Below are 26,078 nucleotides of genomic sequence, written 5' to 3' on the forward strand. Positions count from 1 at the left end.
CTGACCAGTCTCTTCCTCATATCATATCACTGTGTGCTACCAGCCCAGAGATCTGACCAGTCTCCTCCTCACATCATATCACTGTGTGCTACCAGCCTAGACATCTGACCAGTCTCTTCCTCATATCATATCACTGTGTGCTACCAGCCCAGAGATCTGACTAGTCTCCTCCTCACATCATATCACTGTGTGCTACCAGCCATAGATCTGACCAGTCTCCTCCTCACACTGTCTGACCTATGAACCTCCTGTACACTACATCCTGTTACAGTATCCATAATCCTCTCTATGTACTACCACATGTGACATTACCCATTAATTTCCTTGTTCATATTTGGTCCTCAGTTAGCTGTATATTAACCCTGTAATACTAATGTAAAATATGAGATTATTCACCTCCCTCTAAGATTGCAAACTCCACCATTTCACGCAAATGCCACCTTTTCGCACACATGGAAATATAACCTAACACCTGACATTGCACAAAAGCTCCCCTCCAATCTACGTGCTTGAATGTTCCAAAGGCGACTTATGAATATTAAGATAAATAAAGCTCCAGGTCCAGATGGCATACACCCAAAGGGTTCTTATGGAGCTAGACCGCTATTCTTAATTTTCAGAGATTCAATCTCATCAGGCTCAGTACCAAGGGATTGGCGAATTGCAGATGTGTTGCTGTTGTTTAAAAAGGGGACAAGATCACAACCAGGGAATTATAGACCTGTAAGCCTGACATCAATAATGGGGAAACTACTGGAAGGTATATTAAGGGATAGTATTCAGGATTAATTGGTGCACAATAAGATTATAGTGGGAATCAGCATGGATTTGTGAGGGATAGGTCATGTCAAACTAATCTAATTGGTTTCTACGAGTAAGTTAGTGGGAACTTAGACCAGGGCAGCACAGTAGATGTGGTCTACTTAGATTTTGCAAAGGCCTTTGATACAGCGCCACACAAGAGGTTGGTTTATAAAATAAGGGAACTGGGTCTAGGAAACAACATTTGTACTTGGATCGAAAGCTGGTTAGAGAATAGGGAACAGAGAGTTGTGATAAATGGAACATTTTCTAATTGGTCAAAAGTCTTAAGTGGAGTACCTCAAGGTTCCGTGCTGGGGCCACTCCTTTTAATATATTTATTAATGACCTTGGTGATGGTTTAGAGAGTAAAGTTTCTATTTTTGCAGATGACACTAAACTCTGTAAGGTAATAAAATCAGAGCAAGATGTAGCTTCTCTACAGAGGGACTTTAATAAACTGGAGGATTGGGCGGCCAAATGGAATATGAGGTTTAACATAGATAAATGTAAGGTTATGCATTTAGGGATCAAAAACAAGAACGCAATCTATAAATTAAATGGAATTAATTTAGGAGAATCTATTATGGAAAAGGATTTGGGAGTGCTCGTAGACAGTAGACTTAGCAATAGTGCTCAATGTCAAGCAGCAGCTGCAAGGGCAAATAAAGTATCGGCATGCATAAAAAGGGGCATAGATGCAAGGGAAGACAGTGTAATTTTGCCACTTTATAAATCGTTGGTAAGACCTCATCTTGAATATGCAGTACAGTTCTGGGCACCACGCTATAAAAAAGATAATTTGGAAGTAGAAAGGGTTCAGAGAAGGGCGACAAAATTGATAAATGGTATGGAGTCATTAAGTTATGAGGAAAGGTTAGCCAGTTTAGGCATGTTTACTTTAGAAAAGAGGCGTCTAAGGGGAGATATGATTACTATGTACAAATACATTAGGGGTCAATACAGAGAACTTTCATGGGAACTTTTTACCCCAAGGACTATACACAGGACACAAGGTCACCCCCTAAGGTTAGAGGAGAGGACATTTCACAACCAGCAAAGGAAGGGGTTCTTTACAGTAAGGGCAGTCAAGATATTGAATTCACTGCCAGGGAAGGTTGTGATGGCAGATTCAATGGATATGTTTAAGAAAGGGTTAGACAATTTTTTGGCGGAAAAGTGTATCCAGGGATACGATAGTTAATTAAAATGAAGGATAGTAGTGGATATAGGGTAAAAATAGGACTGCAATATGGGGTCTGGGTAGATATTCATAATTAAAACAGATTGGCGGTTGCTTACTCTGGATCAATTTCAAATATAAGTGAGGGATCACAGGAGATCCAAAATATGTTGAACTTGATGGACTGGTGTCTTTTTTTTTTTCACCCTCATCAACTATGTTACTATGTTCTTTATCTGCTGATCTGACCCTGCTCTACCCTTATACTTTACTTTGTATTGTTGCCCATCTGTGCCCTGCTCCATTCTCTGCTCTGTGCAAGGACGTGAGACCTAAGAGTAGTGTAAACCCATATGCAGTGCTGCTAATTTAACACAAGATTACTTTACTTTTGAGGCTCTAGTGTTTGTCTGTGGGCAGAGTAGCTGGACAATGTAATTGGCTAATGAGGCATCCTATCCCAGGATGCTGGCTGGTCAGTGTGTTAAGTCTGCATTTTGGCTGGAGTTGTCCAATCTGACTACAATCTGTTTGTCACTGTGGCTGGGTCTATGCAGTGTGCTTGGTAATGCACATTTATAATTATCATTAGTATTTGTAATTTGCAAATTGAAATTAAACAGTTGGAAATTCTATTTAATATGGTCATGTTTGTCATTATAATCTGTTAATGAATGTAAAATAAGATGTCTATTTCCATACATTTATTCTATTTCCAACAGATGGATGCAAACTCAGGAATATCTCAGAGGGGAAATTCAATGCATTTGCAGATTGTGTAATAGAAGATAACATCACACAAGATTCTCCAGGAGGAAACCCCAGTACCCTAAATTTACATCCAATATACAGAGCAGATAAACCATCTGATCCCTCTAATCATGAGGAATATTCTCCTGATAACATGGATATTGTTACACATAGTACAGATCGAACAGATGATAAAGTAATTATATGTTCTAAGGGTAAGAAAGGCTTTATGGTTAAATTATCTCTTTGTAAATATTAGACTGCTCAAACAGGTGAGAAACGTTTTACATATAAATCAAAACTTATTAGACATCAGATAACTCACACAGGTGAAAAACCATTTACATGTTTTGAGTGTGGTAAATCTTTTACACATAAATCAAATCTTGATGGACATCTATCCCCACCATGCCTCCTTGCTCATGTCCAATACCCATTCTCTCCCCCTGCCCTAGTCTACATCCTAAACCATGCACTCCCCCACGCACCTGTAACCCTGGAAATCTCATTCACATTTCCCCACTTCCCTCTCTCCCATTCTCTTGCGCCCTTTGCATCGCCAGATCTATCTGTAATAAACTGCCCTCTGTTCATAATCTCTTCATCTCCAAATCTTGAAACCTCTGTACCATTAGTGAAACCTGGCTCTCCTCTTCTGATACAGCTTCCCCTGCTGCTCTTTCCTATGGGGAGATAAACCGATAGGCCATGGGTCCGTCCTGGGGTTGGTGTGAGCATCCTTCTTTCCCCTACGTGCACCTTCCATGTCATCCCTCCTGAGCCTGCCCTTACTTTCTCCTCCTTTTGAGGTTTACTCCATCTGGCTCTTCACTCCTTCTCATCTCCGTGTCGCAGTCATATACCGCCCCCTCGACCCAAACCTTTGAGAACTTTGTGGCCTGGCTCCCCCTCTTCATCTCTTCTGACCTCCCCTCCATCATCCTGCACAACTTCAATATCCCTATTGATAACCTCTCTGTGACTGGATCACTTACAAGTAACTTATGGTATAAATTTATTTAAAGGAAATAGCGATGGGCGCTTATTTATAGAATTGCCAAAGCACTTATTTTTGATATTGTGTATATTTTGATATAGGAAATCTTTATTTCTGAGACCAGGGGAGAATTATTTTTTTTCTGTTTTAACCTTGCTAGAGGAAATACATTGTTTCTGATGAATATATCTGATACAATAAGCCTTTGTTTAGAAAGTATTTTGTATATCTTGGTGTAAGAAAATGTCTTGTTTGGGGTTTGCAACTTTTCTTGGGGAAATATTTTCTTTGGAGGAAATGTGTATTCTGCAACTGTTGAAAGAAAGCACCGATGCTAATCTCATGTTGACTAGAACTTTTGATGTGAGTGCCCAATACTCCTTAAGGGAAAGGAAGAGGTAATTAGACTTGCTGTCAGATGTCCACTGTGTCCACATTAAGATGCAGGAAATCACAGCAAGGTTTTAGAATATCACAGATAAGTGTGAATATTGTTATTCAATATTGCCACTTATTCTCCTTTTTTTTTTTCCCCCTCCCATCCTCAATCAGGTGTCCTGCTGCCTCTCTGCCATTTCTTCCTGGATGGCCCAACATTTCCTCAAACTTAATATGGCCAAAACAGAACTTATTATCTTCCCCTCTCTAGAGATCCCCCCCCCCCCACCATCACTATTGCTTCTACCATCATCATCTCCTCTTAACCCCAACTTTGATGCCTTCTTTTCACCCTTGACTCCTCCCTTTCCTTTACCCCACACATTTAATCCTTCACCCAGTCTTCCCGCTTCCATCTCAGAACTATTGCCTGGATCAGACCCTTCCTATCCTCTAAGGCCACCAAAATTCTCATCCACTCTGTGATCATCTCCCATCTTGATTATTGCAATCTCCTCATTGGCCTCCCCCTTTAGCCCTCCGCCTCCTCTCTCTATTTCATCACTTGACTTCTGCCCCCATCTTTCCTCTTCTCTAGTTCCTCCTATTCTCTATCTCTGCCTTGATCCTGCATGTTGTGTCCCGCTCTACTGGGCATAGGGGTTATGCCAATTTCACTCTTTTCCTTGTGATCCTTTCTCTGCGATGTTGGTATTTATCTAACCTTACTGTACTTTGCTTCTGTCCTACCCTGTATGCTACGTATCGTTTCCCTGTTCTGGTTGCCTATGATCCATATACAGCTCTGTGGACCCTTTGTGGCGCCTCATAAATAAAAGATGATAATTATTGTCATCTAAGTACAAAAATTACCATATCAGAGGTATTTTTCTACATTTGTTATAAGTATTCTATATATTATAATTAACATACAACATCCGAGTTCTTCAATTGTGATATTTGTAACTATTATACAGAGGAATTGAAATATGTCATGTAGTGCCCTGGTCCCTGTTCACATGTTATCTTCATATCCTGTTTCTGGATAGTTTTGTTACATAACCACATGCTTTTATACTAAGCTTCTGATATGGCTAGTGACTAATGACATGAGCTTCCAGAAGCTGACCGATGGTTTGTCTATAGGAGCTGCCTTTCCCGTAGAGCTTGATACGTTCGCAGGTACGTTGATGCCCCCAGGTCTTAACTCTTAGCGTTGTGGAAGCATATATGCAATACCGCAGCAAGTGATAGGAGGCTGTGGCCAAGACAGGAGGGGATGGTCAAGGGTCCGTAGCGAATAGCATAAACAGGGGCAAGCCACAGGGTCAGGGGTGGCAGCGAGCAGGGATATCTGAATAACTAAGCCAGAGGTCAGGACAATCGGAGTTCAAGCAGGGACCAGAAACGAAGTAAAGGATCACAACAAGGAATCGGAATCAATGGAGTATCCACAGCACTAGTAGCAGGTCAGCTAGTGGGTCACACGATCGCTATAACGAGCAGGGAAGCTAAGCCTTTAATACTGACATGGACCAATGAGGGATCAGAGGCACTGGGGCAATAATCAGCCATGGGGGCTAATGACTATATTTGTGCATGTGCCCGCCACACCTTCATACAGGGTTTGATTATCCAATAGATTGACGAGGCTGCAGCCTAGGGTGTAACTATTTTGGATGGGGGGGGGTGGGGAAGGTGCAACATTTTTGGAGGTGTAACATACAATGATTGTTGTGACCCTTGTAAAAAAGAAAGTGGACCTGAGTTTAAGTAATATGAGAACATAAACTTTAGTAGCGGGGGGTGAAGAAAGTCCGATTTGACTGTGTATTAGCTGTATGTGGAAAGCGAGGAAGGAGGTCTGAACCCTCAGTCAGACCCTGCCTATATATCAAATTAACATCCAATTTTCACAGCGTTCTCTATATAATAGTTCCTGTCCCAAGGCAGTATAATATACCCTAACCCATTATCACAATGCAGATATGTGTATAAAAGCATATTTACTTACAACAATGTTACAATAGTCAATAACACAATCTTACACTCAGTACGTATAGGTCAATATATATAACAATCTGTATGTAGGTACAGTAATGTATATTAATAATTTCTTACTGTATTTTGTAAATGTGTAAAGTCTTGTGTGTGTCTGTATGTACACGTGTGTGTGGATGTATGTACACGTGTGTGTGTCCTAGATCACATTAAACCCCTATTATCATAGATATGTTCCAGTATATAAATACTCTGCTATTCTTGTATACAATCCACACAGAATCAACACAAAACCCTCACTATATCACAAATGTATAATACATAAAACCGTTGTTCTTGTATCATGTGCATACATATCACAACCTCCATATATTCTCAATAGTACATCACACTACATCAAATATATTATGTATCTCACACGGGGGTCACTGAAGCCATATTATCTCCTAAAACACATACTCCACTTCTAAAGCACCATGTTCCTGTTTACAATATCCACACTGTATCCCGTAAATTATATGCACAGTCCCACAATTATACAGCATTGCTGGAGATATAGTGCAATGTAGGAATGGGTACAATGCAGCATAGTGCATACAGCATTGCAGGAGATATAGTGCAGTGTAGGAATGGGTACAATGCAGCGTAGTGCATACAGCATTGCAGGAGATATAGTGCAGTGTAGGAATGGGTACAATGCAGCATAGTGCATACAGCATTGCAGAAGATATAGTGCAGTGTAGGAATGGGTACAGTGCAGCATAGTGCATACAGCATTGCAGAAGATATAGTGTAGTGTAGGAATGGGTACAATGCAGCGTAGTGCATACAGCAAAGCAGGAGATATAGTGCAGTGTAGGAATGGGTACAGTGCAGCATAGTGCATACAGCATTGCAGGAGATATAGTGCAGTGTAGGAATGGATACAATGCAGCATAGTGCATACAGCATTGCAGGAGATATAGTGCAGTGTAGGGATGGGTACAATGCAGCATAGTGCATACAGCATTGCAGGAGATATAGTGCAGTGTAGGAATGGGTACAATGCAGCAGTAACATTGTAAAGGATTATATCCTGGGACCAGTGGTGGAGTAGCAATCACACTGTTTGGTTTTGCTATTAGTTGTTAGCTGACTTGCATTCCTCTCTCCGTCACCATTTTGTTTAAATAAAAACTGTGTCCTTCTATAATATACTTTGGGTACCACTTTACACAGCAGGGACCAAGGGCCCAGGTATCAGCCGCCATCACCAAAAATCTGGAGATTTGTAAGTTTCCAACGTTTTCAGAAGATCTACGTTTCATGACCCGAACGTCCCCTACTGCATTGTCCTTATCTTTAAGGAATGGTAAATTAATGTGGTCAGGTTGAGGGTTTATTGTCCTTGAATTTCTCCAATTTGTACAGATAAATCCTGACAACCCTATTGGTTAGTTTAAGATATTCCCAATGATGTCTTCCCAATAGCTGTTTAAGTCCTCGAAGATGTTACGTGACCCAACTCTAGAAATTGGTGGGGACGACATAACGAACTCTCTCCTCAGTCAAGGTCGATGTACAGTGGGACCTCTTGAAGGTTAAATTCTTAACAAGTTATAAATGTCTCCTATTTTCTGGCAGGGCGCAAGAAGAAGAAAGTTTAAGGAATCTATCTTGTGTCTCCTGAGACTCGATTCAAATCCATCCTCAACGATCTCTTAGGTGGTGCCTATGACCCATCTTGCACCTGTTGATAGGAAATGCTCTTTCAAGTGCATTGTCTACCATTTGTACATCATGTCTTTATTAATGTGCAATCCTCTTATAAATCATTTATTTGGTCCTTCCATCTCCACCCATCCTTTCTCCATGTCTGACTTAGTAAAAGAACTTCACTGGTAACACTGCACAATGCTGTCCTAACATGAACACGTCACCTACACACACCGGAGGCAGCCATTTTGTGAGCTGAACCAAACCTCATGGGAAACCGGCCTATTCCCCAGGAACTGGTGACATCACAGAGCCAGGAGACACTTTGAGCCTTAGTTATATGGCTGGTTCCTAAGGATTTGATTGGCTGCGTTCTCATCCTCTCAGCCCACAAAAAGTCAGATTGGTGGGAAAAGGGGGCGATATTGCAAAAAAAACAAAAAGTTCATTGTATTTAAGTTATGTAAATAAATTGACTTTGACCTGTCATTTTTCTGAATGGTTAATTGCCCTGTTTCAAGCAGCCCCAGAATCTCAACAATTCAGTTTTTAAGTTGAATTTAATTTTCAGTCAAAAGTTTGGGGTGGGGTTTCTGTTTTGTCTGAATTCATTTTAAAGTAGAGAGTTCACCAAGATATTAACAAGATAAAAAACAAGATATTAACAATTTTTTTCAATAGTTATGGTTTTGTTTCTATTATTGTTTGATTTTATTGTTATTTTATTATGTAATTAAGACAAAAACACAGTGATATCATCTACACGTCTTCGTGTTTCACAATAAATGTCAAATAAACTTCTTGTTTTTTCTTAAAAATGTATGTAACCCCCTTATAGGTAAATGTGATGTGGCAATGTTTTTTATATACGATTTCTTGATGTACACAGGAGTATAATTAAGAATATAAAAGTATTATTAAAAAAGCTTTCAATACCTTAAATTTTGCAGACCTGTGTTAATCATTTGTGTAATCTTTTGTTTTTACTTTGGTAAGTGGAAAAGCATAAAATCCTCCAGATTCAGTGGAATTTATTTTAGATCAACAGATGACAGTTGCTATAATTTAGAAACCCTTTTTTTTTTCCTTTAAAAATTAACTGGACACATCTTTTCTCTTACGGCGGCCAAATGCCCGATGTGACAGTGTGTAGCCACGGCTCAAAGTCTCCGCAGTGCGCCGTGTTGTAGCGTTGCCTCGGGTCTAAAGACCGCCCACAGCGAGTGCCCGCATCAGGATGAATTGCTAAAATTCTTGATTATTTGTGGACTATGAATATCGGAGATGAGACACAAGGAAGCGGTGGGTACATTATTGTTCTCGGTTCCCACCAGAATTAAGCCTGGCTTAGAAAAGCAACACAGAAAACCCCAGTCCTGTTTTTTTCTATTTACAAAAATTTGCTGAGATCAGCTGAAATCATCCAGATCCAGTGGAACTGGTCTGAAATCAAGGGGTGATTGCAGTGATTTTAAATCATTTTCAATGAATCTGGCCAATTTCAGTTGATTTTCCCTGATTTCAGTGAATTGTAGTAAACTTCAAACAGCATTATATTGTAAAGAACACAAAATAAAAACATTAACTAGAAGCCAATATTAATAAAATATTTAATACAATATATAAGAGATAGTAACTGATGCAGCATATACAGTGTAATAAGCAATCACAGGTCCCTAATATCTGTTAGTACTAGTACTAATAAGCAAAATTCAGTTCCCCTTGGAGAGTGAAAATGGCAGTCAGCCCCCCTGCACGACAAGGAACACCTACACCCTATACACCCCGGATCCCACTCGCAAAAAAGAATATCCCTCTTTTTCTTCAGGACTGTCCCTATTTATAGCGCCCTAAAGGGTTCTGACTGGGGAAAAAGGTTTTAATTTAATCCAAAAAGGGTGTGTGTTGGTGGGTATGGCCTAATCATCACTTATTTTCATAGCACCACTAATTCTGCAGACCTCAAGTCAGTCCCTGCCCCATTGGAGCTTACAGTCTAAATTCCCTACATACACTGAGAGAGAGACTAAGGTCAATCTAACAGCCAATTAATCTACTAGTGTTAGGAACCCCTCCAGTCGGTACAACACAACCCGGATTCTACTCTGCCAGTCAGGTGTTCACTGGAGCCCCTAGTGGTGGGGACAGACTGGGCCGCAGACTGACAGAGGGTCGTGAAGTGTGTACCGGCTGGGGAGAACCCAGGCAAACAGAGTGAAGTCCAAGCAGAGGTCAAGGGCCGGCAGCGGATAGCAATTCCAATAAACAGGCCGAGGTCAAGTGTCACGAGCAGACAGGAAGGTCGGTACACACGCCAGAGGTCAGGGTCACGAGATACACATGCAAAGTCCAAATCCAGGCAAAGGGTCATACACGGGTAATCAGTAGAATGTTCAACAGGCAGGAACAAGACACAGAGCAGGTCAGCAGACTGGCAACAGAAGCTATAACCCGCAATGAGGCAGCAGACCTCATTGCCTTAAATACAGAGCAGGACCAATCAGGGCTTGTCCCTGCTATACACAGTTGCAGGCTAATATCCTGTAATTCAGCCCCCTTCATTCAATCAGCCCACAGGCTGTCTAATGTGCGCATGCGCCCGGCTTCTAGCACTGCCGGAACGCAGCGCTGCTGAAGAGGCGTCCGGCCGTTGCCTTGGCGACGGCCGGGCAGGAAGAGAAGATGACGTCCCGGTCATCAAGGTGACGGCCGGGACGCTAGGGGGGAGCCAGAAGCAAGCCGCGGCGGCTGTGAGTACCGCCGCGGCTCGTGACAACTAGTACGTTTTTTGTAGTGTAGGAGAAAACCCACACAAACACTGGGAGAACATACAAACTCCACACAGATAAGGCCATGGTTGGGACTCAAACTTATGACCCCAGTGTTGTGAGGCAGAAGGGCTAACCACTGAGCCACCGTGCTGCTCACAGATCTGATTTTCTAGTCATTTGGCAGGTATTGCCAGGGCCACCGTGAGGGGGGTGGCAGGTACTATTTACAGTGGCCCGGGCATGTCAGGGGGCCCGGGCTGGGGATTGTGGCTAAGACGCCGGCGCCGCGATCATGTGAGTATACAAATACTGATATTACCGCGACGCCGGCGTCTTCCCTCCTTCGTTTGCACTGAATAAATGGTGTGACGCCATCGCATGATGACGGTGATGAAGAAGGGGGGGAGAAAAAGGCACTATTTGGTGATGAAGAAGCGGGACAGCATGACAGAGTGTGAAGGGGGCAAAGGCAATTTTTTTTAGCGTGCTCGGCTATAAGAGGGGCCCCATGAAGTTGTTGTACTGGGGCCCTGAATTCCTCTTGGCAGCCCTGGGTATGGCTTTTGAACCGCTCTTCCTTCTACCTCGACATCTGGCAAAAACCCACATGCAACTTTTACTTATTGAAATCCGAAGCTTTAGAAATCATTTCTCCATCGATAACTTCCCTGCTATGTCCAAATAAGGCAAAGGGGTTGCATGGCTACGCCCAGTCAGGGGGTTGAGCCAATGATTCAGCCAATGAGCTCTCAACAGCACCTATAAGACACCCAGCTGCCCCTCTCACAGCAGGTATTTGTCCTAAAAGCTGTTAGTATCTAGCTTCTACTAGTAGGGTTGTTTCTCTAAGAGGCCAAGATCTACCTTTAATTCCCAGGCACATGAGAATTTTACTAAGTTGAAAATACTTAAAGTCCTCTGGATTCACTGGAATTTATTTTAGATCGATAGATGATACATACAAGTCTCTTGTGGTAAGGACAGCACGGTAGGCTAGTGGTTAGCATGTCTGCTTCACAACATGGGGGTTGTGAGTTCAAATCCCAACCATGTCCTTGTCTGTGTGGAGTTTGTACATCCTCCCCGTGTTTGCTATATAAATAGCTGATAACAGTTGCTGTAATTTAGAAACTTTTTTTTTCCAATTAAAAATAAACTGTGCACATCTTTTCACTTACGTCGGCCAATTGCCCGATGTCGCAGCTTGTAGCTACGGCTCAAAGTCTCCGCAGTGCGTTGTGTTGTAGCGTTTCCTCGGGTCTAAAGACCGCCCACAGCGAATGCCCGCATTTGGATGAATTGCTATTCTTGATTATTTGTGGGCAATGAATATCAGAGAGGAGACACAAAAAAGCGGTGGGTATTTTATTGTTCTCAGTGCCCACTAGAAGTAAAAACTACACAGAAAAAACCCCAGTCCTGTTTTTTCTGGCTATTTTCAAAAATTCACTGAAATCCAGTGAAATCACCAGATCCAGTGGAACTGATTTGAAATCAATCTCACTGAATCTGGGTGATTTCAGTTGATTTTCCCTGATTTCAGGGAATTGAAGAAATTTGAAGAAAAAAACAGGACAGGTTTTTGGTTCATATTTCCAGTCTTATTTGATTGATTACTTAATCCCAATTTTTTGTGAACAATGGATTTCAGACATAAGGAAAGGAAGGTGTGCAGAGGTATATTTGTATAATTCCATCTAAGCAGGACTTTTTAAAGCCAGTCCTGTTTATATCTGTAATTTTCCTTAATTCACTGAAATCAGGAGAAATCTAGTTAAATCACCCGAATTCAGTGGTACTGATTTGAAATCAGTGGGTGACAGTAATGATTTTACTTCAATTTGTCAGAAATCTGGGTGAATTCAGTGGATTGAAGAAGCTTCAAGATAAAAAAACAGGACAGTCTCAAACTTGTTTATGGGGAATTATATTCTGCTAAACTCCAAACTACGCTCTTAATATAGGACATGGCGCTCCTAAGGCTTCTGGGGAGGATTAATATCAAGATGAACACCTTACCAAAAGACTTATACCTCTTCCTCCCAGACATTAGTTTGTGATTTAATTTGGGCTGGGGGACACCCACATAAAAACAGAGAGAATGTACAAACTCCACACCAATAAGGCCATGGTGAGGTATCAAACTCATGACCCCAGCATTGCAAAGCAGGTGTGCTAACCACTAAGCCATTGATCTTCCATACTCTATAGGTCCCTCCCAATCTCCTTCCTTGGCTCACCAGGCTGCCCCACATCCCACGGCTGGTCCTACCCTCCAATGCTGGGCTAGGTTGAGGAATCTAAAATACATTTCTTTCACATTGTCCCCTCTTACCACACTGACCCAAAATCGAAAACTTCCCACCAGAACTATAGCCAAGGGTTTTTCCAACTGTGAGTAGCTGAGATGTCAGACAAAGTGGTCTAGTGGTTAGCACCCCTGCTTCACAGTACTGGGGTTATGAGTTCAATTCCCACCCATGGTTTTATCTGGGTAGAGGTTGTATGGTGCCCATATTTCCATGGATTTCCTCCCACACTCCAAAAAACATACGAGTAGGTTTGTTTGCTGCTATTAAATTGACTTTAGTCTCTCTCAGTCTGTGTACGTTAGGGAATTTAGACTGTAAGCGCCAATGGGCAGGGACTGATGTGAGTGAGTTCTCTGTACAGCGCTGCGGAATTAATGGCGCTATAAAAATAGCTGAGGATAATGGTTGATATTATTTAGAAACCTTTTTTTTCCTTTAAAAATTAACTGGACATATTCTTTAATCCTATGCCGGCCTATGGCCCGATGTCACAGCATGTAGCCACAGCTCAAAGTCTCCGCAGTGCGCTGTGTTGTAGTGTTGCCTCGGGTCTAAAGACCTCCCAGAGCGAGTGTCCACGTTTGGATGAATTGCTAAAATTCTTGATTATTTGTGGACAGTGAATATCAGAGAGGGGACATAAAGAGGTGGAGGGTATTTTATTGTTCTCAGTGTCCGTCAGAAGGAAAAACAACACAGAAAAACCCCAGTCCTGTTTTTTTCTGGCTATTTTCAAAAATTCACTGAAATCCAGTGAAATCACCAGATCCAGTGAAACTGATTTGAAATCAATCTCACTGAATCTGGGTGATTTCAGTTGATTTTCCCTGATTTCAGTGAATTGAAGAAATTTGAAGAAAAAAACAGGACGGGTTTTTGGTTCATATTTCCAGTCTTATTTGATTGATTACTTAATCCCAATTTTTTGTGAACTATGGATTTCAGACATAAGGAAAGGAAGGTGTGCAGAGGTACATTTCTATAATTCCATCTAAGCAGGACTTTTTTTTAAGCCAGTCCTGTTTATATCTGTAATTTTCCTTAATTCACTGAAATCAGGAGAAATCTAGTTAAATCACCCGGGTTCAGTGGCACTGATTTGAAATCAGTGGGTGACAGTAATGATTTTACTTCAATTTGTCAGAAATCTGGGTGAATTCAGTAGATTGAAGAAGCTTCAAGATAAAAAAACAGGACAGTCTCAAACTTGTTTATGGGGAATTATATTCTGCTAAACTCCAAACTACGCTCTTAATATAGGACATGGCGCTCCTAAGGCTTCTGGGGAGGATTAATATCAAGATGAACACCTTACCAAAAGACTTATACCTCTTCCTCCCAGACATTAGTTTGTGATTTAATTTGGGCTGGGGGACACCCACATAAAAACAGAACGTACAAACTCCACACCAATAAGGCCATGGTGAGGTATCAAACTCATGACCCCAGCATTGCAAAGCAGGTGTGCTAACCACTAAGCCATTGATCTTCCATACTCTATAGGTCCCTCCCAATCTCCTTCCTTGGCTCACCAGGCTGCCCCACATCCCACGGCTGGTCCTACCCTCCAATGCTGGGCTAGGTTGAGGAATCTAAAATACATTTCTTTCACATTGTCCCCTCTTACCACACTGACCCAAAATCGAAAACTTCCCACCAGAACTATAGCCAAGGGTTTTTCCAACTGTGAGTAGCTGAGATGTCAGACAAAGTGGTCTAGTGGTTAGCACCCCTGCTTCACAGTACTGGGGTTATGAGTTCAATTCCCACCCATGGTTTTATCTGGGTAGAGGTTGTATGGTGCCCATATTTCCATGGATTTCCTCCCACACTCCAAAAAACATACGAGTAGGTTTGTTTGCTGCTATTAACTTGACTTTAGTCTCTCTCAGTCTGTGTACGTTAGGGAATTTAGACTGTAAGCGCCAATGGGCAGGGACTGATGTGAGTGAGTTCTCTGTACAGCGCTGCGGAATTAATGGCGCTATAAAAATAGCTGAGGATAATGGTTGATATTATTTAGAAACCTTTTTTTTCCTTTAAAAATTAACTGGACATATTCTTTAATCCTATGCCGGCCTATGGCCCGATGTCACAGCATGTAGCCACAGCTCAAAGTCTCCGCAGTGCGCTGTGTTGTAGTGTTGCCTCGGGTCTAAAGACCTCCCAGAGCGAGTGTCCACGTTTGGATGAATTGCTAAAATTCTTGATTATTTGTGGACAGTGAATATCAGAGAGGAGACATAAAGAGGTGGAGGGTATTTTATTGTTCTCAGTGTCCGTCAGAAGGAAAAACAACACAGAAAAACCCCAGTCCTGTTTTTTTCTGGCTCCTTTCAAAAATTCACTGAAATCCAGTGAAATCACCAGATCCAGTGAAACTGATTTGAAATCAATCTCACTGAATCTGGGTGATTTCAGTTGATTTTCCCTGATTTCAGTGAATTGAAGAAATTTGAAGAAAAAAACAGGACGGGTTTTTGGTTCATATTTCCAGTCTTATTTGATTGATTACTTAATCCCAATTTTTTGTGAACTATGGATTTCAGACATAAGGAAAGGAAGGTGTGCAGAGGTACATTTCTATAATTCCATCTAAGCAGGACTTTTTAAAGCCAGTCCTGTTTATATCTGTAATTTTCCTTAATTCACTGAAATCAGGAGAAATCTAGTTAAATCACCCGGGTTCAGTGGCACTGATTTGAAATCAGTGGGTGACAGTAATGATTTTACTTCAATTTGTCAGAAATCTGGGTGAATTCAGTAGATTGAAGAAGCTTCAAGATAAAAAAACAGGACAGTCTCAAACTTGTTTATGGGGAATTATATTCTGCTAAACTCCAAACTACGCTCTTAATATAGGACATGGCGCTCCTAAGGCTTCTGGGGAGGATTAATATCAAGATGAACACCTTACCAAAAGACTTATACCTCTTCCTCCCAGACATTAGTTTGTGATTTAATTTGGGCTGGGGGACACCCACATAAAAACAGAACGTACAAACTCCACACCAATAAGGCCATGGTGAGGTATCAAACTCATGACCCCACCATTGCAAAGCAGGTGTGCTAACCACTAAGCCATTGATCTTCCATACTCTATAGGTCCCTCCCAATCTCCTTCCTTGGCTCACCAGGCTGCCCCACATCCCACGGCTGGTCCTACCCTCCAATGCTGGGCTAGGTTGAGGAATCTAAAATACATTTCTTTCACATTGTCCCCTCTTACCACACTGACCCAAAATCGAAAACTTCCCACCAGAACTATAGCCAAGGGTTTTTCCAACTGTGAGTAGCTGAGATGTCAGACAAAGTGGTCTAGTGGTTAGCACCCCTGCTTCACAGTACTGGGGTTATGAGTTCAATTCCCACCCATGGTTTTATCTGGGTAGAGGTTGTATGGTGCCCATATTTCCATGGATTTCCTCCCACACTCCAAAAAACATACGAGTAGGTTTGTTTGCTGCTATTAACTTGACTTTAGTCTCTCTCAGTCTGTGTACGTTAGGGAATTTAGACTGTAAGCGCCAATGGGCAGGGACTGATGTGAGCGAGTTCTCTGTACAGCGCTGCGGAATTAATGGCGCTATAAAAATAGCTGAGGATAATGGTTGATATTATTTAGAAACCTTTTTTTTCCTTTAAAAATTAACTGGACACATTCTTTAATCCTATGCCGGCCTATGGCCCGATGTCACAGCATGTAGCCACAGCTCAAAGTCTCCGCAGTGCGCTGTGTTGTAGTGTTGCCTCGGGTCTAAAGACCTCCCAGAGCGAGTGTCCACGTTTGGATGAATTGCTAAAATTCTTGATTATTTGTGGACAGTGAATATCAGAGAGGAGACATAAAGAGGTGGAGGGTATTTTATTGTTCTCAGTGTCCGTCAGAAGGAAAAACAACACAGAAAAACCCCAGTCCTGTTTTTTTCTGGCTCCTTTCAAAAATTCACTGAAATCCAGTGAAATCACCAGATCCAGTGAAACTGATTTGAAATCAATCTCACTGAATCTGGGTGATTTCAGTTGATTTTCCCTGATTTCAGTGAATTGAAGAAATTTGAAGAAAAAAACAGGACGGGTTTTTGGTTCATATTTCCAGTCTTATTTGATTGATTACTTAATCCCAATTTTTTGTGAACTATGGATTTCAGACATAAGGAAAGGAAGGTGTGCAGAGGTACATTTCTATAATTCCATCTAAGCAGGACTTTTTTTTAAGCCAGTCCTGTTTATATCTGTAATTTTCCTTAATTCACTGAAATCAGGAGAAATCTAGTTAAATCACCCGGGTTCAGTGGCACTGATTTGAAATCAGTGGGTGACAGTAATGATTTTACTTCAATTTGTCAGAAATCTGGGTGAATTCAGTAGATTGAAGAAGCTTCAAGATAAAAAAACAGGACAGTCTCAAACTTGTTTATGGGGAATTATATTCTGCTAAACTCCAAACTACGCTCTTAATATAGGACATGGCGCTCCTAAGGCTTCTGGGGAGGATTAATATCAAGATGAACACCTTACCAAAAGACTTATACCTCTTCCTCCCAGACATTAGTTTGTGATTTAATTTGGGCTGGGGGACACCCACATAAAAACAGAACGTACAAACTCCACACCAATAAGGCCATGGTGAGGTATCAAACTCATGACCCCAGCATTGCAAAGCAGGTGTGCTAACCACTAAGCCATTGATCTTCCATACTCTATAGGTCCCTCCCAATCTCCTTCCTTGGCTCACCAGGCTGCCCCACATCCCACGGCTGGTCCTACCCTCCAATGCTGGGCTAGGTTGAGGAATCTAAAATACATTTCTTTCACATTGTCCCCTCTTACCACACTGACCCAAAATCGAAAACTTCCCACCAGAACTATAGCCAAGGGTTTTTCCAACTGTGGGTAGCTGAGATGTCAGACAAAGTGGTTTAGTGGTTAGCACCTCTGCTTCACAGTACTGGGGTCGTGAGTTCAATTCCCACCCATGGTTTTATCTGGGTAGAGGTTGTATGGTGTCCATATTTCCATGGATTTCCTCCCACACTCCAAAAAACATACGAGTAGGTTTGTTTGCTGCTATTAACTTGACTTTAGTCTCTCTCAGTCTGTGTACGTTAGGGAATTTAGACTGTAAGCGCCAATGGGCAGGGACTGATGTGAGTGAGTTCTCTGTACAGCGCTGCGGAATTAATGGCGCTATAAAAATAGCTGAGGATAATGGTTGATATTATTTAGAAACCTTTTTTTTCCTTTAAAAATTAACTGGACATATTCTTTAATCCTATGCCGGCCTATGGCCCGATGTCACAGCATGTAGCCACAGCTCAAAGTCTCCGCAGTGCGCTGTGTTGTAGTGTTGCCTCGGGTCTAAAGACCTCCCAGAGCGAGTGTCCACGTTTGGATGAATTGCTAAAATTCTTGATTATTTGTGGACAGTGAATATCAGAGAGGAGACATAAAGAGGTGGAGGGTATTTTATTGTTCTCAGTGTCCGTCAGAAGGAAAAACAACACAGAAAAACCCCAGTCCTGTTTTTTTCTGGCTCCTTTCAAAAATTCACTGAAATCCAGTGAAATCACCAGATCCAGTGAAACTGATTTGAAATCAATCTCACTGAATCTGGGTGATTTCAGTTGATTTTCCCTGATTTCAGTGAATTGAAGAAATTTGAAGAAAAAAACAGGACGGGTTTTTGGTTCATATTTCCAGTCTTATTTGATTGATTACTTAATCCCAATTTTTTGTGAACTATGGATTTCAGACATAAGGAAAGGAAGGTGTGCAGAGGTACATTTGTATAATTCCATCTAAGCAGGACTTTTTAAAGCCAGTCCTGTTTATATCTGTAATTTTCCTTAATTCACTGAAATCAGGAGAAATCTAGTTAAATCACCCGGGTTCAGTGGCACTGATTTGAAATCAGTGGGTGACAGTAATGATTTTACTTCAATTTGTCAGAAATCTGGGTGAATTCAGTAGATTGAAGAAGCTTCAAGATAAAAAAACAGGACAGTCTCAAACTTGTTTATGGGGAATTATATTCTGCTAAACTCCAAACTACGCTCTTAATATAGGACATGGCGCTCCTAAGGCTTCTGGGGAGGATTAATATCAAGATGAACACCTTACCAAAAGACTTATACCTCTTCCTCCCAGACATTAGTTTGTGATTTAATTTGGGCTGGGGGACACCCACATAAAAACAGAACGTACAAACTCCACACCAATAAGGCCATGGTGAGGTATCAAACTCATGACCCCACCATTGCAAAGCAGGTGTGCTAACCACTAAGCCATTGATCTTCCATACTCTATAGGTCCCTCCCAATCTCCTTCCTTGGCTCACCAGGCTGCCCCACATCCCACGGCTGGTCCTACCCTCCAATGCTGGGCTAGGTTGAGGAATCTAAAATACATTTCTTTCACATTGTCCCCTCTTACCACACTGACCCAAAATCGAAAACTTCCCACCAGAACTATAGCCAAGGGTTTTTCCAACTGTGAGTAGCTGAGATGTCAGACAAAGTGGTCTAGTGGTTAGCACCCCTGCTTCACAGTACTGGGGTTATGAGTTCAATTCCCACCCATGGTTTTATCTGGGTAGAGGTTGTATGGTGCCCATATTTCCATGGATTTCCTCCCACACTCCAAAAAACATACGAGTAGGTTTGTTTGCTGCTATTAACTTGACTTTAGTCTCTCTCAGTCTGTGTACGTTAGGGAATTTAGACTGTAAGCGCCAATGGGCAGGGACTGATGTGAGCGAGTTCTCTGTACAGCGCTGCGGAATTAATGGCGCTATAAAAATAGCTGAGGATAATGGTTGATATTATTTAGAAACCTTTTTTTTCCTTTAAAAATTAACTGGACACATTCTTTAATCCTATGCCGGCCTATGGCCCGATGTCACAGCATGTAGCCACAGCTCAAAGTCTCCGCAGTGCGCTGTGTTGTAGTGTTGCCTCGGGTCTAAAGACCTCCCAGAGCGAGTGTCCACGTTTGGATGAATTGCTAAAATTCTTGATTATTTGTGGACAGTGAATATCAGAGAGGAGACATAAAGAGGTGGAGGGTATTTTATTGTTCTCAGTGTCCGTCAGAAGGAAAAACAACACAGAAAAACCCCAGTCCTGTTTTTTTCTGGCTCCTTTCAAAAATTCACTGAAATCCAGTGAAATCACCAGATCCAGTGAAACTGATTTGAAATCAATCTCACTGAATCTGGGTGATTTCAGTTGATTTTCCCTGATTTCAGTGAATTGAAGAAATTTGAAGAAAAAAACAGGACGGGTTTTTGGTTCATATTTCCAGTCTTATTTGATTGATTACTTAATCCCAATTTTTTGTGAACTATGGATTTCAGACATAAGGAAAGGAAGGTGTGCAGAGGTACATTTCTATAATTCCATCTAAGCAGGACTTTTTAAAGCCAGTCCTGTTTATATCTGTAATTTTCCTTAATTCACTGAAATCAGGAGAAATCTAGTTAAATCACCCGGGTTCAGTGGCACTGATTTGAAATCAGTGGGTGACAGTAATGATTTTACTTCAATTTGTCAGAAATCTGGGTGAATTCAGTAGATTGAAGAAGCTTCAAGATAAAAAAACAGGACAGTCTCAAACTTGTTTATGGGGAATTATATTCTGCTAAACTCCAAACTACGCTCTTAATATAGGACATGGCGCTCCTAAGGCTTCTGGGGAGGATTAATATCAAGATGAACACCTTACCAAAAGACTTATACCTCTTCCTCCCAGACATTAGTTTGTGATTTAATTTGGGCTGGGGGACACCCACATAAAAACAGAACGTACAAACTCCACACCAATAAGGCCATGGTGAGGTATCAAACTCATGACCCCACCATTGCAAAGCAGGTGTGCTAACCACTAAGCCATTGATCTTCCATGCTATATAGGTCCCTCCCAATCTCCTTCCTTGGCTCACCAGGCTGCCCCACATCCCACGGCTGGTCCTACCCTCCAATGCTGGGCTAGGTTGAGGAATCTAAAATACATTTCTTTCACATTGTCCCCTCTTACCACACTGACCCAAAATCGAAAACTTCCCACCAGAACTATAGCCAAGGGTTTTTCCAACTGTGGGTAGTTGAGCTGTCAGACAAAGTGGTCTAGTGGTTAGCACCTCTGCTTCACAGTAGTGGGGTCATGAGTTCAATTCCCACCCATGGTTTTATCTGGGTAGAGGTTGTATGGTGCCCATATTTCCATGGATTTCCTCCCACACTCCAAAAAACATACGAGTAGGTTTGTTTGCTGCTATTAAATTGACTTTAGTCTCTCTCAGTCTGTGTACGTTAGGGAATTTAGACTGTAAGCGCCAATGGGCAGGGACTGATGTGAGCGAGTTCTCTGTACAGCGCTGCGGAATTAATGGCGCTATAAAAATAGCTGACGATAATGGTTGATATTATTTGGAAACCTTTTTTTCCTTTAAAAATTAACTGGACACATTCTTTAATCCTATGCCGGCCTATGGCCCGATGTCACAGCATGTAGCCACAGCTCAAAGTCTCCGCAGTGCGCTGTGTTGTAGTGTTGCCTCGGGTCTAAAGACCTCCCAGAGCGAGTGCCCACGTTTGGATGAATTGCTAAAATTCTTGATTATTTGTGGACAGTGAATATCAGAGAGGAGACATAAAGAGGTGGAGGGTATTTTATTGTTCTCAGTGCCCGTCAGAAGGAAAAACAACACAGAAAAACCCCAGTCCTGTTTTTTTCTGGCTATTTTCAAAAATTCACTGAAATCCAGTGAAATCACCAGATCCAGTGAAACTGATTTGAAATCAATCTCACTGAATCTGGGTGATTTCAGTTGATTTTCCCTGATTTCAGTGAATTGAAGAAATTTGAAGAAAAAAACAGGACGGGTTTTTGGTTCATATTTCCAGTCTTATTTGATTGATTACTTAATCCCAATTTTTTGTGAACTATGGATTTCAGACATAAGGAAAGGAAGGTGTGCAGAGGTACATTTCTATAATTCCATCAAAGCAGGACTTTTTAAAGCCAGTCCTGTTTATATCTGTAATTTTCCTTAATTCACTGAAATCAGGAGAAATCTAGTTAAATCACCCGGGTTCAGTGGCACTGATTTGAAATCAGTGGGTGACAGTAATCATTTTACTTCAATTTGTCAGAAATCTGGGTGAATTCAGTGGATTGAAGAAGCTTCAAGATAAAAAAACAGGACAGTCTCAAACTTGTTTATGGGGAATTATATTCTGCTAAACTCCAAACTACGCTCTTAATATAGGACATGGCGCTCCTAAGGCTTCTGGGGAGGATTAATATCAAGATGAACACCTTACCAAAAGACTTATACCTCTTCCTCCCAGACATTAGTTTGTGATTTAATTTGGGCTGGGGGACACCCACATAAAAACAGAGAGAACGTACAAACTCCACACCAATAAGGCCATGGTGAGGTATTAAACTCATGACCCCAGCATTGCAAAGCAGGTGTGCTAACCACTAAGCCATTGATCTTCCATGCTCTATAGGTCCCTCCCTATCTCCTTCCTTGGCTCACCAGGCTGCCCCACATCCCACGGCTGGTCCTACCCTCCAATGCTGGGCTAGGTTGAGGAATCTAAAATACATTTCTTTCACATTGTCCACTCTTACCACACTGACCCAAAATCGAAAACTTCCCACCAGAACTATAGCCAAGGGTTTTTCCAACTGTGGGGAGCTGAGATGTCAGGCAAAGTGGTTTAGTGGTTAGCACCTCTGCTTCACAGTACTGGGGTCATGAGTTCAATTCCCACCCATGGTTTTATCTGGGTAGAGGTTGTATGGTGCCCATATTTCCATGGATTTCCTCCCACACTCCAAAAAACATACGAGTAGGTTTGTTTGCTGCTATTAAATTGACTTTAGTCTCTCTCAGTCTGTGTACGTTAGGGAATTTAGACTGTAAGCGCCAATGGGCAGGGACTGATGTGAGCGAGTTCTCTGTACAGCGCTGCGGAATTAATGGCGCTATAAAAATAGCTGACGATAATGGTTGATATTATTTGGAAACCTTTTTTTTCCTTTAAAAATTAACTGGACACATTCTTTAATCCTATGCCGGCCTATGGCCCGATGTCACAGCATGTAGCCACAGCTCAAAGTCTCCGCAGTGCGCTGTGTTGTAGTGTTGCCTCGGGTCTAAAGACCTCCCAGAGCGAGTGCCCACGTTTGGATGAATTGCTAAAATTCTTGATTATTTGTGGACAGTGAATATCAGAGAGGAGAAATAAAGAGGTGGAGGGTATTTTATTGTTCTCAGTGCCCGTCAGAAGGAAAAACAACACAGAAAAACCCCAGTCCTGTTTTTTTCTGGCTATTTTCAAAAATTCACTGAAATCCAGTGAAATCACCAGATCCAGTGAAACTGATTTGAAATCAATCTCACTGAATCTGGGTGATTTCAGTTGATTTTCCCTGATTTCAGTGAATTAAAGAAATTTGAAGAAAAAAACAGGACGGGTTTTTGGTTCATATTTCCAGTCTTATTTGATTGTTTACTTAATCCCAATTTTTTGTGAACTATGGATTTCAGACATAAGGAAAGGAAGGTGTGCAGAGGTACATTTGTATAATTCCATCTAAGCAGGACTTTTTAAAGCCAGTCCTGTTTATATCTGTAATTTTCCTTAATTCACTGAAATCAGGAGAAATCTAGTTAAATCACCCGGATTCAGTGGCACTGATTTCAAATCAGTGCGTGACAGTAATGATTTTACTTCAATTTTTCAGAAATCTGGGTGAATTCAGTGGATTGAAGAAGATTTAAAATAAAAAAAAAAAACAGGACAGTTTCAAACTTGTTTTTGGTGAATTTTATTCCACTAATCTCCAAGTTTTGCTCTTTATAGAGGACATGGCGTTCCTAAGGCTTCAGGGGAGGATTAATATTATCAAGATGAACACCCTACCAAAAGTCCTATACCTCTTCCTATTTACATCCCTCGCAGAATTTAGCTTGTGATTCATTTGGGCTGGGAGGAAACCCACACAGAGGGAGATCATACAAACTCCACACAGATAAGGCCATGGTTGGGAATCGAACTCATGACCCCAGCATTGGGAGACAGAAGTGCAACCACTGAGCCACCATGCTGCTATACTCTGAAAGTCCCTCTCTATCTCCTCCTTGGATCAACAGGCTGCCCCACATCCCACAGCTGGCCCTATCCTCCAATGCTGGGCTAGGTTGTGGACACTAAAATACATTTCTTCCACATAGTCCACTCTCAGCACTCTGACCCTCAATCCAAACTTCCCACCGGGGTTTTACGACTATAGTTAGATGGGGAGTTGGTCTAGTGCGGTCACTTGGTTGAAGATGGTAGGATATTCCTTCTCTGACTTGCAGGAGAGGCTGAATCTCTCCTTTCCTGATCTCTGGCTATATTTGCAAGCCAGACACTACATCCAAGATAAGACCATTCTTTCAGGGGCAGGGAGGAAACTGACCGTCTTTGAGGATCTTTGTTACACATCTCAGGAGCCCAGCCACACAATCTCCACTATCTACAAAATATTAATTGTAAATTGTAATTGTATGGTTCATTACCGAGCTATGCAAAATCATGGGATGAGGAGTTGGAAAGGTCAGAAACCGATAACATTTGGCCAAAAATATTCCAATTCACCGTTCCTCCAGCCTCTCTGTGGTTGAAACGCAGTTGAAGACCCTCTCCAGATGGTACAGGTGCCCTCCGGACTGTGCAAGGTCCTGCTGAAGAGGCAGATCGGTCACAGGGTCTACATTGCACGTCTGGTGGAGTACCAGATGGTCCAGATTGTTGGCTTTTTAACCTGATTTCCCAGTATAAAAATCCATACTTAGGCATGTTTTACTGTACATTGCTGAAAGTCTTGTACCCATTATATCTGTATAGTCCTCAATAAAGATTAAACCAAAAATAAAAAAATAGGACGTGTTTTAATGTCTTCATTTCGGTGGATTGCATAACCCATTATAATATGTTCTCAATTATTTTTGAACCACTGATTTCAGGTTTGATACATGAAGAACAGGACGGCTGCAGAAGTATAACTCTATATGTCTATCTAAGCACAGCCTGATTTGGGGGATTAGCTCCAGTCCTGTTTATATCCTTCTTTTTCCTTCATTCACTGAAATCAGGTCCAATCCCATAAAATCACCCGCATTTGGTGGAATCATTTTGAGATCAATTGATTGGTTGCGATTTCCGATCGTTTCCACCGAACCTGGGTGGTTTCAGTTGATTTAATCTGATTTCCATGAACTGGAGAAAATGTAAACTAAACGTTCCAGGTTTTATTATCCTCACTTTCCAGTATTAACTTATAACGCCGCTATTTTATGCTATTCTGTGTAAACAATTCATTTGAAACATAAAGGACAAAGTGCAGTTTTTGTTGAAAAACCCAGTCCTGCACCTCCTCACACTCACCGAGATTAGGTGCAATCACCAGAAAGCACCCAAATTCAAAGAACACAGAGCTAGACCCATCTTAGATGATCTGATATATAAAGTTTACACTACGAGTAGCATAAGCTATAACAAATAGACAATGTTACCTTCACAATAAGTGTTTATAATAGATTTGGTGGACCTAAATGCAACATTAATAAATTAATCAGTATAATATAGTTTAGTATAAGAGAACGGGTTTTGAAATTCTTCTTACCTGGGGGATGTTCTAAAATAAAATTGGATGTATCTTAAACATAGCTTTGGTAGAATGACAATATGATTCTCACTATATCCTATTAAAGGTCCTTTAATCAGGATATAAATGGACATTTTTGTTCCTGAAGAAAGTTTTTGTTCCCTGGGTATCTTTCCTGAACAATTTTATAGCACTTCTCTATTCTCTCCAGATCAGTGGTCACAATGGAAAGTTAGAAGTTGCGGTATGGAAAATGTTAGTGAATAGAATCTGACAGTTTTACAATGATGGCAGTAGGAGAAGCGGCAGTATGACATACCCCGTATACCAGCTCACTTCCAGCACTGATAACACCACATTCTTCTATGTGATTACATACATTAAGGCATTACGATTTTACAAATAATGAATTATGATAGAATAGAAAGAAATTTTAACCAAACATTTTTTTTCTAGCAGAATTTAATAAGACTCGGAGTATGACCTACTGGTTTCAGATCTCATAATACAGAGAACCTATT

General features: G+C 41.4%; 2 protein-coding genes across 6 annotated transcripts in view; one reads left to right on the forward strand and one right to left on the reverse strand.

Moving 5' to 3' along the window:
* LOC142112121 (uncharacterized) overlaps window positions 1-26,078 on the reverse strand; it is a 114,633-nt gene that overhangs the window by 35,904 nt on the left and 52,651 nt on the right. The gene's annotated exons all lie outside the window — the stretch shown is intronic.
* LOC142112123 (uncharacterized) overlaps window positions 1-26,078 on the forward strand; it is a 128,289-nt gene that overhangs the window by 14,691 nt on the left and 87,520 nt on the right. For 2 of the 3 annotated variants that reach the window (XM_075193960.1, XM_075193962.1), the window contains 2 exons: window positions 2,707-2,949; window positions 7,734-8,104. The exons of the other annotated variant lie outside the window; for it this stretch is intronic. In XM_075193960.1, coding sequence (XP_075050061.1) covers window positions 2,707-2,949; window positions 7,734-7,756 — 266 coding nt within the window. In that variant the 3' untranslated portion in view covers window positions 7,757-8,104. Of the gene's footprint in view, window positions 1-2,706; window positions 2,950-7,733; window positions 8,105-26,078 lie in introns of those variants that run through there. 3 annotated transcript variants of the gene reach the window in all.

Source organism: Mixophyes fleayi, assembly GCF_038048845.1.
Source record: "Mixophyes fleayi isolate aMixFle1 chromosome 12 unlocalized genomic scaffold, aMixFle1.hap1 SUPER_12_unloc_3, whole genome shotgun sequence".
In the NCBI taxonomy this organism is placed as follows: Eukaryota; Metazoa; Chordata; class Amphibia; order Anura; family Limnodynastidae; genus Mixophyes; species Mixophyes fleayi.